Source organism: Lates calcarifer, linkage group LG12, assembly GCF_001640805.2.
Source record: "Lates calcarifer isolate ASB-BC8 linkage group LG12, TLL_Latcal_v3, whole genome shotgun sequence".
In the NCBI taxonomy this organism is placed as follows: domain Eukaryota; kingdom Metazoa; phylum Chordata; class Actinopteri; family Centropomidae; genus Lates; species Lates calcarifer.
In genome coordinates, this window is record NC_066844.1 from 20,884,077 (window position 1) to 20,897,587 (window position 13,511).

The 13,511-nt window shown below is 43.7% G+C and overlaps 2 protein-coding genes across 2 annotated transcripts in view; one reads left to right on the forward strand and one right to left on the reverse strand.

Annotated features, from left to right (window-relative positions):
• LOC108885977 (retinoic acid receptor gamma-A) overlaps nt 1-13,511 on the reverse strand; it is a 61,704-nt gene that overhangs the window by 46,905 nt on the left and 1,288 nt on the right. The gene's annotated exons all lie outside the window — the stretch shown is intronic.
• LOC108885975 (nuclear receptor subfamily 1 group D member 1-like) lies at nt 924-12,445 on the forward strand. The gene is given in 9 exon segments (XM_018680534.2): nt 924-1,643; nt 7,452-7,690; nt 7,692-7,764; nt 7,869-7,957; nt 8,097-8,241; nt 9,844-10,424; nt 10,549-10,734; nt 10,844-11,054; nt 11,151-12,445. Coding segments are annotated over 9 exon segments (1,740 nt in total). The 5' UTR covers nt 924-1,624; the 3' UTR covers nt 11,348-12,445.

Genomic DNA, 13,511 nt, shown 5'->3' on the forward strand with positions numbered 1-13,511 from the left:
GCTCCAAATCTAAGTAAGTAGTAGTAAGTAGTTTTTGCATCCTATCTTAGGCAAACCTTTACTGTATTATCAGATTATGGATGGGTCACACCTCAACAGTCATCCTTTAAAAGCGGATTATCCCTGGTATGTCTTCTGCAATAGAAGTGCTAATTCAGGAAATGCTTCTATGGTTCAAATCAGAGGGTTGTAACAAATGACCTATATGGTTGTTTGGGTTGGAGGACCTGCTGCTTACAGCATTCCTATTACATAATAATACTGCTGTGTCCAAGGTTAATTGTGTTAATTTCTTGACTCAAGAAAACAATTTGATGTCTGAAGGTTGCAACAAATGCGCTCATAATAAACTAAAATGAAGGTCTTGAAACTTAAATTTGACACTGGGTCCCTCTTCAAGACCAGGACCACAAGATGGAGGGTGGAGGAGCAGTCAGAGTTGATACTGTACTTCAGTGGTGCTAATTTCCAACAAATTTGCCATTAACTAGATGTGTAAACCTGAGGCTTCTGAGGCCACTGGACAGTTTCCCACATTGCCGGGTGGTTAATCCATTCTTGGTGTCTTGGCATCGAAACCCGCGTTCTTATCCAAAACAACTAAACCGAAAGAGAAGTCTGCGGGAGCTGAGGCAGGAGTGAGACATCTCGCCTCCTTCTCCCATCTCTCCATCGTTTCCCCCAGCTTATCGTCGAGCCCAGGCAACTCATTAGCATAAAATGTGTGTCAGTAGGGCAGCGCGAGCTCACATGCCATGCGCACATGCTGTAGAGCTTTAACCAGCATTCCAGTGTCGAACGAGCCCAATGTGCCGTCTCCACGCGGGGCTCTCGGCCAATGAAAAAGTGAGAAACAGTACAAAAAAAGCGTGGGGGCGTGTGGGGAAGAGGGAGGGGTGAAATGTTTTCAGAGAGCGTGACAGAGAGAAAGAGAAAGAAAGAGAGAGAGAGAGAGAGAGAGAGAGAGAGAGACATCCCTGATACACATCAACAAACAGGCGGTTGAAGGGACACAGAAAGAGAACAGGGAAAAAAACACTGGTCACATTTCTCAGGCACCTGAAAACGTGCTGGTTATTTTAGGACGCGTGTTACTTATTGATGAGTCGGGGGGAGGAGTGCTTAAACTACTTCCACTCCGGTCATGTTTTGATGGTGACTGTACATGGCAAGCAACTGAACGCTTTGGGACCTCTGTAATTTAGAGAACCCCCCCTTATACAGTGATATCTTAACAACAGCCTGGCATCATAAGGTGTGCAGGCGGAGAGAGCCGAGCTGCCCTGTGCGCATCTATTCACCTTGGAAATTATCGGGATCAATAACAGATCTGCTCTAATTTCCCGTTTTTTTTTAAAGAAATTCTTTCAAATATATCTTTTCTCTCTTTTTTTTTAAAAAAAGAAATCTTTGCTGACCGGGTTTTCTCAAGACCCCCAATGCCCCGTGCACACTCTTGTTGGTCTGAGCTTTGGGATACACTCTCTATGCCTTGGCAGTTCATGACTCTTTCACCTGTGTCAACGAAACTCCTCGGTGGCAAGCAGAAGCAGTCAGTCCAGCATTAAACGCCCACAATTAAACAGCACGGAACAAGCAGAGCAGCATCGATCGACTGGGAAACATGGAAAATAGCCCTGGTGGTAAGTCGCCTTCATACTGTACTGTGTTTTCTTTTGCTCGGAGCCACTGGAAATTTTATTTCAGTGCCAAGAACAGCTATTTGGGAAGGAGCAGGCAATGGTGCATAGTGGGAAAAGATGCCATTGCACTTGTTTGCATTTAATATTATTCTTATTTAGGCGTACTGGTACATTTTATACATTTTTTCGGCATTGTTTCTTTATGGATAATTGCATGAGTCAATAGGCAATCTACATGAACCTGCTTATTTACAGGGCGAGTGCAGACGTGCGTTGATGGTTTTATTCTGTTCAGGCGCATGTTAGTTTAAGAGGCTGTGCCCAATGCACCTGATATTAGGCAGAATATCAACCCAGGATGCTACTGAGCTCTGTCCCTGCAGCACTGAATCTGTTGTGTATTAAACATTACCTGTCACAGCCACATTATTTCTAATTATTGTTTTTAAAAAGCATGCACTGCCTTTAAGTGTAAATCGTCTGTGTGACATATGGCACGTTGCCAAGTGCTTCTGGGCTGCAGACAGTAGAGAGTTTTGAAGGAGTGAGTTTGAGCACGGAGAGGGAAGCCCTCTCTCGTCAATCTTTGCTGCGGACTTCCGATTTTCTGCATGTAAACACACTCACGTGAAGCGCGACCCAGAATGCCCTCTGACCGGCACATTATTCCCTTTCCACAATGGCCATATCTCACTCATCATAACGCTATGGATTATATTCTCATGATATCTGTCGGTGGATGCTTTTTATTGCACCCCTAGTTCCCTAAAACGTGCCGGACTAGTAACAACTGATGTATTTACAGGACGTTAGGGAGTGTGAATTGTTACTATAATGCAGTGTGTGATTCATTTTACTTGGCTGTAATTCACTATTGGCTGAAGCGCATCTTTTTTCTTCCCCAAACACACGAGAGTAGGCTTATGTCAAGGAGCAGTCACGCCCACTGAGTGAAAACAAGTGACCGGGGCCAAATTTTCCTTCCATGTACTGGCCATGACTTGAAGAGCGGTACTCGAAGTAAACATTATGTTCTGCCAGGTCCTGAATCATGATCTAAAAGCAGTGGGGGGGAAAGCTGATGATGAATGAGCCCGGTGCAGATTTAAAAACATTTCCTATTAACTCTGTAGCTCGGTAGTAGATCAGACAAGCTAATGTAATGGATATAAAAGGCAATATTAACCGAAATTGTGAATTTCTGCTATTATAGCTGAGATTGACTACAGGAAGACAGTGACTCCTTATTGAAATGGCTACCACGTCAGAGCAAGCCATTAAGCGTCTAAGACCGCGAGTCAAACATATAATGCACAGTGACGTCACCAGTAATAATCGTCAAATATATACCCGATAGAAAAACAACTGCTTTGGTAACCAAACAGAAGATGGGTCATTATGACAGTCATATCTTTTCATCTGCTCTCCGCCCAGTGCACCCTGGGTAAAAATGGTCGTGATAACGTCTAGAATCATGCGCCTGATTTTTTTTTTTTTTTTAATACGCAGCTACCCCGCCTCGAGCTGACAGCACGTGTATATAGCCTCAGTGTCCACGTGCCGCGCATGATTCCCAAGCAAGCACCCCGCCCCTCCCCCGGTCGTTCCTCTCTGTCGCGCGCGCTCCGCTGCTCGCGCTCGAACGCCGCACGGGGATTCCTCCAATAGCTTGGTCAGTGGGTCAGAGAGGTTTAACAGCCTATTCTCTCGTCCTGGTTACTATAACTGGTTTGAAATGTTCATAAGTAATTACAATGGGCCACATTTTACATTAAGTACCACTGTGTGGGGACTGAAGGGACATATTAAGCTACATCTAGCTGTGTTCAAATATGGCTAACCATTTATTTAAGTGGTTTTGTAGTTGCAGTAATAACAATTTGAATATCAAGATGTAGCTAGGTATTAAGCAATGGAAATAGTCACAATAAAAGCCTATCTTGTTGGTGCAGTATTTTGCTAATAAGAAACATAGGTCCAGTTAAATTTAACATCAGTGACATAGATTGTGTTTTCTATTTGGAATTATGCAGAATCTAATATAATAATATGGAATATTGTTCTGCAGGATTGGAAGAAATTTACCTAGATTGATTTTTATTTATTACTGAAGATGAGGACAGAATATTTGGTGTCATTATAAAGTTATAGTTGCCTGGATAATTCCAAATCGTAGATTTTTTTATAATGCTACATGACATGATTCTTGACTGATCTGATGTCTGCCTCTTTTTTGCCAGGAAAACTGTGTATATGTATACTTTTACAGTAATCAAACAAAGGACAAATACATTACAAAATCATTCATAAATACTTGAATTATCAGTAAATGTCTTAATGTTTTCCAGTACATACTTGCAAAAGTAGTCAACCGTAGACTCTCCCTTGAGCTTCACTGGCTTAAGATTAGACTGTATAATTACCATGAAGAATGTGGGTGTATTAGTAGTTGTATAACTAAATTCTAAGCATAGATCAGTATCAACAAAAGGGCTGATTGATGAGCGTTACTATGGTAACTTGACCGTAATTGGAAGAGGGGAATGGCCACTGCTGTCTAATGAACACGTGTAACCTCCAATGTTCAGACAGATGACCTTGTGACCTAAAAGCATGATAACTCCCTTCATGTTGAGGTCTTTAATGATGACAAAGATATGTGTGTCATCCTCAGTGTGTGTTTTCACTTGAAAACTGAATAACTAGAACCTGTAACCTCTAATATGTCACAGGTGTCATTCATACTAGTGGGAACAATAAGCTCAATGTTGAGCTCTGATGCCAGTCCTGAAACCAGATCTTGTGGTTGTCAGCTTGAGGGATGATCACACTGCTAGCAACTTCACAATAAAAGCCAAGCTTGATTCGGATGTCAGGTAGTATTTCTAGCCAAGGATAAAGTAGAACCTGCTTCTTCCAGTCTATTGCCAGTGTATGGGCGGAACCAAAAGATCTACATGTAGAACTCTTTAACCTATTGAGCTACAGAACTCCTCAAGCACAAGATCAAACTAGCACAACATGCAGTGGAATCATTAATGTTATATAGCAATAAAAGATCAGTGGAAGGTCATTTGATATAAAACTAATTTTGCTCTCTGCCTTCAAAGTACCATCTTCCTTGAAAGTGCTTCCCAAACAGACACATGACATGTGGCCAGCTGTTTCACGTGGAGTGAGGCTTCCTACCCATGCACAGTGTGAATGTTCACATGAAAGAGGACAGACTAACAGGGGACAGGCCCCCTCCCACACCCAAACCCACTCCACCTCCCAGACATGATATAAGCATCATGTCTATACAGTTTTGCTTGCCATGCACACATGCCCAGGGGATGGGAGCACATGAGAGGGGAAGTCATGGAGGGCTGGCCAAAGGCGGGGCGGTGGAGCGTTTTGTTTATTCTGTAGTTCTCTTAATGGCCGTATGTGTATCCATAGGTCACATGTTGTAACCTGTGCCTGAGTGCGGCAAGGATGATATTCTTAGAGCTCGTTCTGGCCCGCCAGTCAAACCGGATTCGGGGAAATGGTTAATGAGGTGACAGAATATGGAATGTTTTTACGCTAGATGGGCGGGGATGTCGGTTGTGAATGTAGAAAGTGGGTATGGAGCTTGTGTGATAGTGGGGTGTTGTCAACCCTCCCCCGCCCTGCAGGTGATACACATGGCCATAAAGTTGTATCTTTCTCACACAATGCACACACAGGAACCTGCAGAAGCACACGTAACGTCACAGCCTGACTGACACTGGAGCTGCCACCACAAACACACACACATGCATACACACAAGCATTCAAGGCCAGAGTACCTTGCATTCAGTGTTGACACGTGTGAGCTGGAATTAAGGAGGCACTTAGAGCTAAACAGAAAAGCAGCACGTGTTTTCTCAAGGAGAGAAAGCGCAAGAGACGAGGGAGGCTTTTTCTCAGATGATTCAAGGTCCTTGAGAAGAAATGTGCACAGACTGATGGCGTAGGAAATCCAAGGGTATTGTTACTGGTACAGATAACACTGCCACTCGAGTTTAGCTAGCCATCTTTTAACTAGACTGCAGGAACCTGTCTGACAGAATAAGAGCAGCAATCTGATGTAAGCTGTGTTACCGGTTTGTTCAATGAGAATCTTTGTCTGGTGGTGACCTACAAAAAGCAATCATGATGATCATGCTATGAGCCAAGTGACGCAGATTCTCAATGGAGAATGTTAAGCATTGAATTTCTGCACATGGCAAACATTTTGGCTGGAAGGTTTATATGTTAAAGTAATTAGATACCTGACACAGTGATCTAATAGCAAATAAAAAGGAGGACAAACTATGAACTGAACCACGAATGTATAAATTATGAATGTCTGCAATAATAGAGATCAGATTCTAATTGCTGTTTTTTGTTTAATCACCACTGCTATAAATTAAAAGAATGATGTCAACATTAAAACTGGGTAAATTAGGGTTGGTGGATTTGCCTTACACCACTCTTCAGCACCTGTGATATAAATGCATAATGACATTCTCGCCTTGTTTGATTAACCCCCCCCCAACAAATCATTTCAGTGTGTCAAAAAAGCGGCCGGCAACAACGTGACTGTTGCCCTCTACACGGTTTCTAGTGACTCTGAGGAATGCATCGACTTAAGGTGGCTGTGCCCTGCTCGCTTTCCCTTACGTCTGTAGCCACAGCTTTAAAGCCCTCTCTGTTCCAAACGTGATCTGCCCTAGCGCTTGTTATTGTACTGCTGCTGTTGTCTACACGGGACTGCGCAAAGAGCCTTGTGAGCCGGGCGGGAACTGTGTCAAGAGTCCATGTGAGCTGCCGGTCAGGTGGCTGGCGGATAGATGGGTTTGCAGGCCTGGAGTCAAAGTGGGGAGGGAGAGGAAGGGAGAGAGGGAGGGAGGAGGAGGATAGAGGAGAAGGGAGGGAGGGTGGTGGGAGGAGGGAGAGGAGAAAAGACTCAGTGCTGAAAGCGAGCAGGCTGGCTCAGCCTGCACGTGAGGGGCAGGCTTTCATCTTGCAGGGAAGAACACTGTCTGCAAAAACAAGGGGGGTGGGGGGGGGCATGTTGTGTTGAGGGGTAATATGGCATTTCCTATTTGATGTGACATCTCTAAACAAAGGCTTGTTTGTGACACAATGTATGGCGATTTACTGTCATATTATGATAGGTATCTCATGTTTCCTACTCCACATAAGATTGGCTGCAATGTTGTGTATAATATTTTGAAAGATGTTTGATAGAATATAACACATTGTTGGCTATTGTATCTTATCAGAGCATACAATTTACTTATAATGCTATGTAACCAAGTAACACACTGCAACTATTTGTCTTATGTAGCTGTTGGTTCATCCAGCAGATAAGGGTTTTTATCATGCCTGGTCGTATTTGGCATTACTTATTCACACAACCCTCTCCAATGGGCTTTCAAGATGCCAAAGTATCACTAATCAGTAAAAGCAACACGTACGCAGCTTGTTTCCACATTCTTTTTCCGAGTTGGCGTGACACGGCGCTTTTTTATTTGATTATCTAACAGAATAGAAACCAAAAGAGTCTGCACAGATATCCAGGTCAGAGGTGTTGCTTTAGCTGTGACATTTTTCCTAAATTATTCATCAGATCAAATTTCTGTTGTCCAAACATGATCAGGGGTTTTTTGTGTTGTTTGTGAAAGCCTGCCAAGTAAGTACACTGAATCAAAAAAGAGTATTGCTCAACATTTACACTCCCACCTAAATCGAGCCTGTGAACAGACCCAGATGAAGATCAGTGAACTGAGCCTTTTGCCCCTCTCTCTGTTCCTCCAGGTGGTGTTATCTTGTATGCTGGCTCGTCTGGCAGTGCCAGCCCGAGCCCTGGCAGCCCTTCAAGTGGATACCAGACCCAGTCGCCCTCCTCCCACTCACAGCCTTCATCCCCAGAGGGTGTCTCCTTTCAGGAGATTGGGGCCCTGAGGCAGAGAGGGGAACAAGGGGGAGGAACTACTTCCCCGAAAATGGTATTCCAGTTTCCTGAAGTAAACAATGCTCCGGTTGCCCAGATTACGACTGTATCATCAGGCGACCTACAACCACCCAACAGTGGCCAAAAGACCTTGTGGTTTCACTGGCACATTCACCAGTAAGTACCTCCCTCACCACCCTCATTCCCTGTTCTCTTCCACCTGCCAGCAGCCTGTCATTGTATTTCTCTCTCTGATGATGGATGTATGCTTCTTTTCATAGAGACTGGAGGTATGGTGCTTCTGTGCAAGGTATGTGGAGACATCGCATCTGGGTTCCATTATGGCGTGCACGCCTGTGAAGGCTGCAAGGTGAGACTGAGCAGAGACAGTATTATGTCATGTCTTTCTTTTTTCAACAGCTGCGCACACAAACACACACGCACACACACAGGCGTACTGCCACAAAGGACATGCTTTAAAGTCTTCATTCTTATTCTTATTTTTCCAGGGTTTCTTCAGACGCAGCATTCAGCAGAATATCCACTACAAGATGTGTGTGAAGAACGAGAACTGTCTCATCATGCGCATGAACCGAAACCGGTGCCAGCACTGCCGCTTTAAGAAGTGTCTCTCTGTGGGCATGTCCAGAGATGGTGAGAGACAGTGTTAATGTCTTTTTGAAGATATTTAGATATGTGGCAAATGAAACTGAAACTATTTATTGGTTTTCTCGTAGAGAGTATTTAACAGATATATAACATAGGGAAAACCAGATGTTAAAGCTTTACACAATAGGTTATTAAAAAGTCAAAATTAATGCCTGAAGTAGCTAGGCAACAAAAGGGTGATTCCACTGTTCAAACTGTTCTTGCGTGACCTTACTCCTCATTACAAAAATCAATTTTCTGTCCATATTTTTCTTCTCCCCTCTCTCCTCCTTTGGTCTTTTGTTCCCCTCTGTCTCCCTCTTGCTTTGCCCTGCTATCTGATTTATGGCAAGAGGAGCAAGAGAGTCCCAGTAGTCATCCGTCATACAGACACTGTGACAAATATAGTTTATTTTGGGAAATTGGGGCACAAAGTTGTTGATTACCCCATGTGTTCACCAAGACATGCAGTCTTACCTATCATTTTTTTTCTCCCCAACACTGACATTTATAAACACTTATGTGATACATAATCTTATTCGATCCTGTTAATCATAAAACCTACATCTGAAATTAAAATAATATTACCAAAGTTAATCTGCTCTACTGCGTTATTTCACTGCAGGAGTCTGATCTCTAGGGATATGACTAAACTAGGTGATAATAAATCATGGTTTTCTGGAGCAAACATTTTTAGTTGACCCAAAAAAGCCAGAATGAGGGAAGTGAAAAATCACCTGCTAATTCATCAGATCGCAACGGAGAAACTTTATTTTAGTAACTATATGTTTCCTGTTTTCATTTTCTGAAAATACATGCAAATTAAACTAAAATTTGAATGTTGATAACTGCTTCTACCTGAGCTCACAGCAATAATGTTATATGCCCATAAAACCACTCTCCATTTCACGTCTTTCACTCGATAACACAATACCTGCCTGCAAATTAATTTTTGATCATCCAATTTTTTTCCACCTTCAGCCCTTTGTCTCGTCACCTCTCCTACCTGCCAGTCTTTGTCTTTTTGACCTTTCTGCTGCTCAATCGCTCTGTCACTTCACTAATGACATCATGTTCAGTGCTTCACTGTCGACCCAGTGACCTACTTCCACAGGAAAAGAGAGAACGAGTGCTGAACTGAAAGGCAGAAAGGGAGAGAGGGAGATGAGGGGGAGGTGGTGTAGCATACAGAGTTCTATAAATAGGGCTGTCAGTGGAGGTGCCGGTATTGAAAAAGGGGGAAGGGAGAATTGTAAAAGGGCTGGAGAGGTGGATGAGGCACGCGCATAAGATGAAGGCTTCAGTGTCTGTATTGTGATGAAACAGCTGTGATGGTGACAGAACAGTCAGAGATAGAGAGAGGTCTTGGGATTAGTAAGCCATGTAGAGATTACAGCCGGAGTGTCAGATGTTGAATTCATATCAGAGCAAGAACTGAGTGTTGTGTTCCTCTACATGGTTCAAATGTGAAAATCATTTCAATGGTCTGTGTTTCTGCTGCTTAATGTATTAATTAAAGTGCTGCCAGTAAGGTGCTGGCAGTGATATCGATGCTTGATGCCAGTAAATGCTAACAGAAGCTCTCTTTCTGGTTGCTATTCTCCTCAGCTGTGCGTTTTGGGCGTATTCCCAAACGGGAGAAGCAGAGGCTACTGGATGAGATGCAGAGCTACATGAACAGCCTCAATGAATCAGCATCCATGGAGATGGAGGTGTCACCTCCACCCGACGCCCCCTGCAGCCCACAGAACCAGACCAACGAAGGCTCCATATCGCAGTCTTACCACGCCAGCTTGATGAACAGTGATGAGAAACCGGTCAAGATGGCCACCACCCGCAACAGCAATGTCTGTACTCCCGCTTTCCAGAACGGTTCGGCAGCAGAGGATTCCGCCCTGTCACACCCGACGACCCAGGCGCAGCATGCGGTGCACGGGGAGCAGGCAAACCTGACACCGAGCTACCACGTCCCCACAAACTGCCCCGTTTCCCCAACCAACAATGAAAACTCCACTAATACCAGCGTCGACAACGCCAAGTACACCTTCTCATCCAATCAGAATCAGTGCCCCATCAGTGGCAGCCTATCGTCTCAGTCCTACCCGACCAATCAGAACAGTTTCCCAGCCAACGATTCCCAGAACCAAAACCCTTGCCCCTGGAAGCTAAATGGCGGCGCCAAAGTGCTGGTGAGCCTTTTTCCTTTTTGAGTGAATTAGACTTTTGGACCTAATTATACATAATATCTATTAAATTAATGTCAATAAAATCCCTAACACCTAACACTTCTGCTCTTCTTCCTGTCTCCTGCAGGCATGTCCACTCAATTCATGTCCTGTGGCTCCAGCCAGTCGTTCCAGTCAGGAAGTGTGGGAGTCTTTCTCCCAGTGCTTCACTCCCGCTGTTAAAGAAGTAGTGGAGTTTGCAAAGAGCATCCCAGGCTTCCAGACTTTAAGTCAGCATGACCAGGTCATGCTGCTCAAATCTGGCACTTTCCAGGTACATCCACTTACGCTGAATTTGTTGGAAGTTTTTCTTGAATCCCTTTCTTTTCCATTGGGAGTCCTGATCTGTCTCTGATGCTGACCTGGTCTGGTTCTGTCTACAGGTTCTGATGGTGAGGTTCTGTTCACTGTTTGACCCCAAGGAGAGGACGGTGACCTTCCTCAATGGGCAGACATACTCACTGGCGTCGCTGAGGGCTCTCGGCATGGGCTCCTTACTGGACGCCATGTTTGATTTCAGCGAGAAGCTAGGGTCTTTGGGTCTGGAGCCAGACGAGATGGCTCTTTTCATGGCTGTCGTGCTTGTGTCAGCTGGTAAGCCTCCATCCACTTGTGCGCACGCAAGCACATGCTAAACACAGGTCACATTTCCTCATGTCTAACCCTACTCCTTCTCCTCCCTTTTCTTAGACCGCTCCGGTATAGTGGAGGTGGGAGCAGTGGAGCTGCTGCAGGAGAATCTAATAAAAGCTCTGCGCTCTCTAATCACCAGTCGCCGCCCAGACGACAGTACCCTCTTTCCAAAGCTGCTGCTTCGTCTGCCAGATCTGCGCACCCTCAACAACCAGCACTCCGACAAGCTTTTAGCTTTCCGCATCGATCCTTGAGTTTAGACAGGGCCCGCAGCTTACTGAGGTATCTGCTTCGGGGAACCTCCCGGCTCCCCATGCCAGCCCAGCCTGCCACGTACAGTACACTGGCCTCCACATGATGGACAGTTGTTGTGGGAGCTGTGCCAAGTCTAGATGCTGTGAGAGAATGGACTCGGAAAAATACGAGTGAAGGATGGAGGCACAGCGGGAGGTGGTGGGGGGCTCCTGAACTCAAACTGATCCCTCCTCCAGTTGCTTCTGGGATTGCTAAAAAAAACCAAACTATTAAAACATAGCCTGTGTTCTTCCTCGGATACTTCGAGTCAACATCAAACCACCAAGTCATCACCTCTCCCTCCTGGGGTTTGTCTGAGACTGTTTTTGTTCTGAAGACCAAAAAAAGAAATGAGAGGGCTTTTTGTTCCTCACTAGACTTTGTCCTCCTCTCCCAGCTTAAAAAGCTAACAAGAAGGAAGCACATACTCTCAGAAAAGAAAAGGAGCGTGTGCAAACATTCACCAACAATGATTTCTTACTGTACATTCATGCTACATGTGTAAAACGCACTTTCCATACATTGAGAAACCTCTTACATCAATATATAACATAGCAATAGAAATGTCTCACATACAGTTAGGAGGATGGTTTGTGTTTGCCCTGTTGAAATGACTTAAGCTATTTTCACATCATGATGCCATGTGGGAAATCTTTATGAAAATCACCCATCTGTAATAGAGAGATGTATAACATTTTTGATAAATGAGAGTAAGTTGATCATGTCTGATGGGTAAGATGAAAAGGTTTTCTGTTTGTATATTGTGTATATAACCTTTATTCTTGGTTCATACCCTTGTTAGTTTGCAGATTCTTGGATATGTAAATGAAGTTAGTATTGAAATTATTGTATGACGTCACACAAAATAGATTGCTCTACAGACTGCAGAGAGAGAGGAAGCAGCATTTGAACCAATGTGCTTCGAGTATAAACTTTTTATTTGAAGATATATAATTGAAATAAATGTACTGTCAACTGACTGCATCACCTTGTGAATATTTTGTAGATGTTTTATGGTTACACCATAGAGTACCATTATTAAATAACATTATATAGCATTTTTCCCACTGTGCTCATCTTTTCTCATTTCCTTCCTTAATGTGAGTCTACTGTCAGTATTGCTGAGGCATACCATGGAGCCGTAGCCTAGCAACAGAAGCAATCAGCCAATCGTGCTCCGGGTCTGAGAGCCATTAGGGGTTTTATTGCTAACGAGACACAACACTTGACTTTTGAGTGTGTGATAACAAGTAACAGTAATTTCAAAGATTGTCACACTTCAATAAATACAAGGTGAAGTTCTTTGCCACAAACACACAGTGACTTTTTTTATGGAGCAGAGATGACAAGAAGCCACTGGTGAAGGTTATGAACTGAAATGGATTCTGTTCAAAGACGTATGCAAATATGACATCGCAAAGACAGTTGTTCAGTGGGTTAATTTGGGACCTGCACATGCAGATTCTTAGGAGGTTCTAGATAGAACAGAGAGTCCTTACCACAGAGATCACTAACGTCTGGTGGACGGCCTGAGAAAATCATATTAGTATAAATGGTTGGGAACATTTTCCATAAACAGAAACTCTGGCCTTCAGAAGCCTCCGTAATGAGCTTAGTCTCTGGCATTGTTTGTTCCAAGCTGGACTAAACTAGACAGATACACCCTGTTAATGTTTATTGACTAGACTGAATGTTTTTAATTTGTATGTACGACGTATATCCAGATGAAAACAACAATTTGCCTCCACACATATCTGATAGACTCTCTGATAGTAAAACGGTCTCTTAGCGACAGAATGGATCTCCCTTGGAAACAGGAAATGAAAAATGAGCATCAGCCAAAAGCTGCACTCTGCACTCCGTTTATGTGAACACAGCCAAACTTTTATTCTCAGTGCTGCATGAGGAAAAAAGTACAGAGCTTCTTTTGGTGGTCGGACTCAACCAGTGCCCCAGTCATTTCTATGTATCCTTATGAGGGTTTCATATGCCATCTACTGGACAAGATGATAACAGATAATATAATAAACATAATATTATTCAGCAATAATATTATTTAATGATTGTTGGAGTATGATTGGCCTGTTATTGTTCAAGTTTTCTTTTCTTTAACTTTTTACTTGC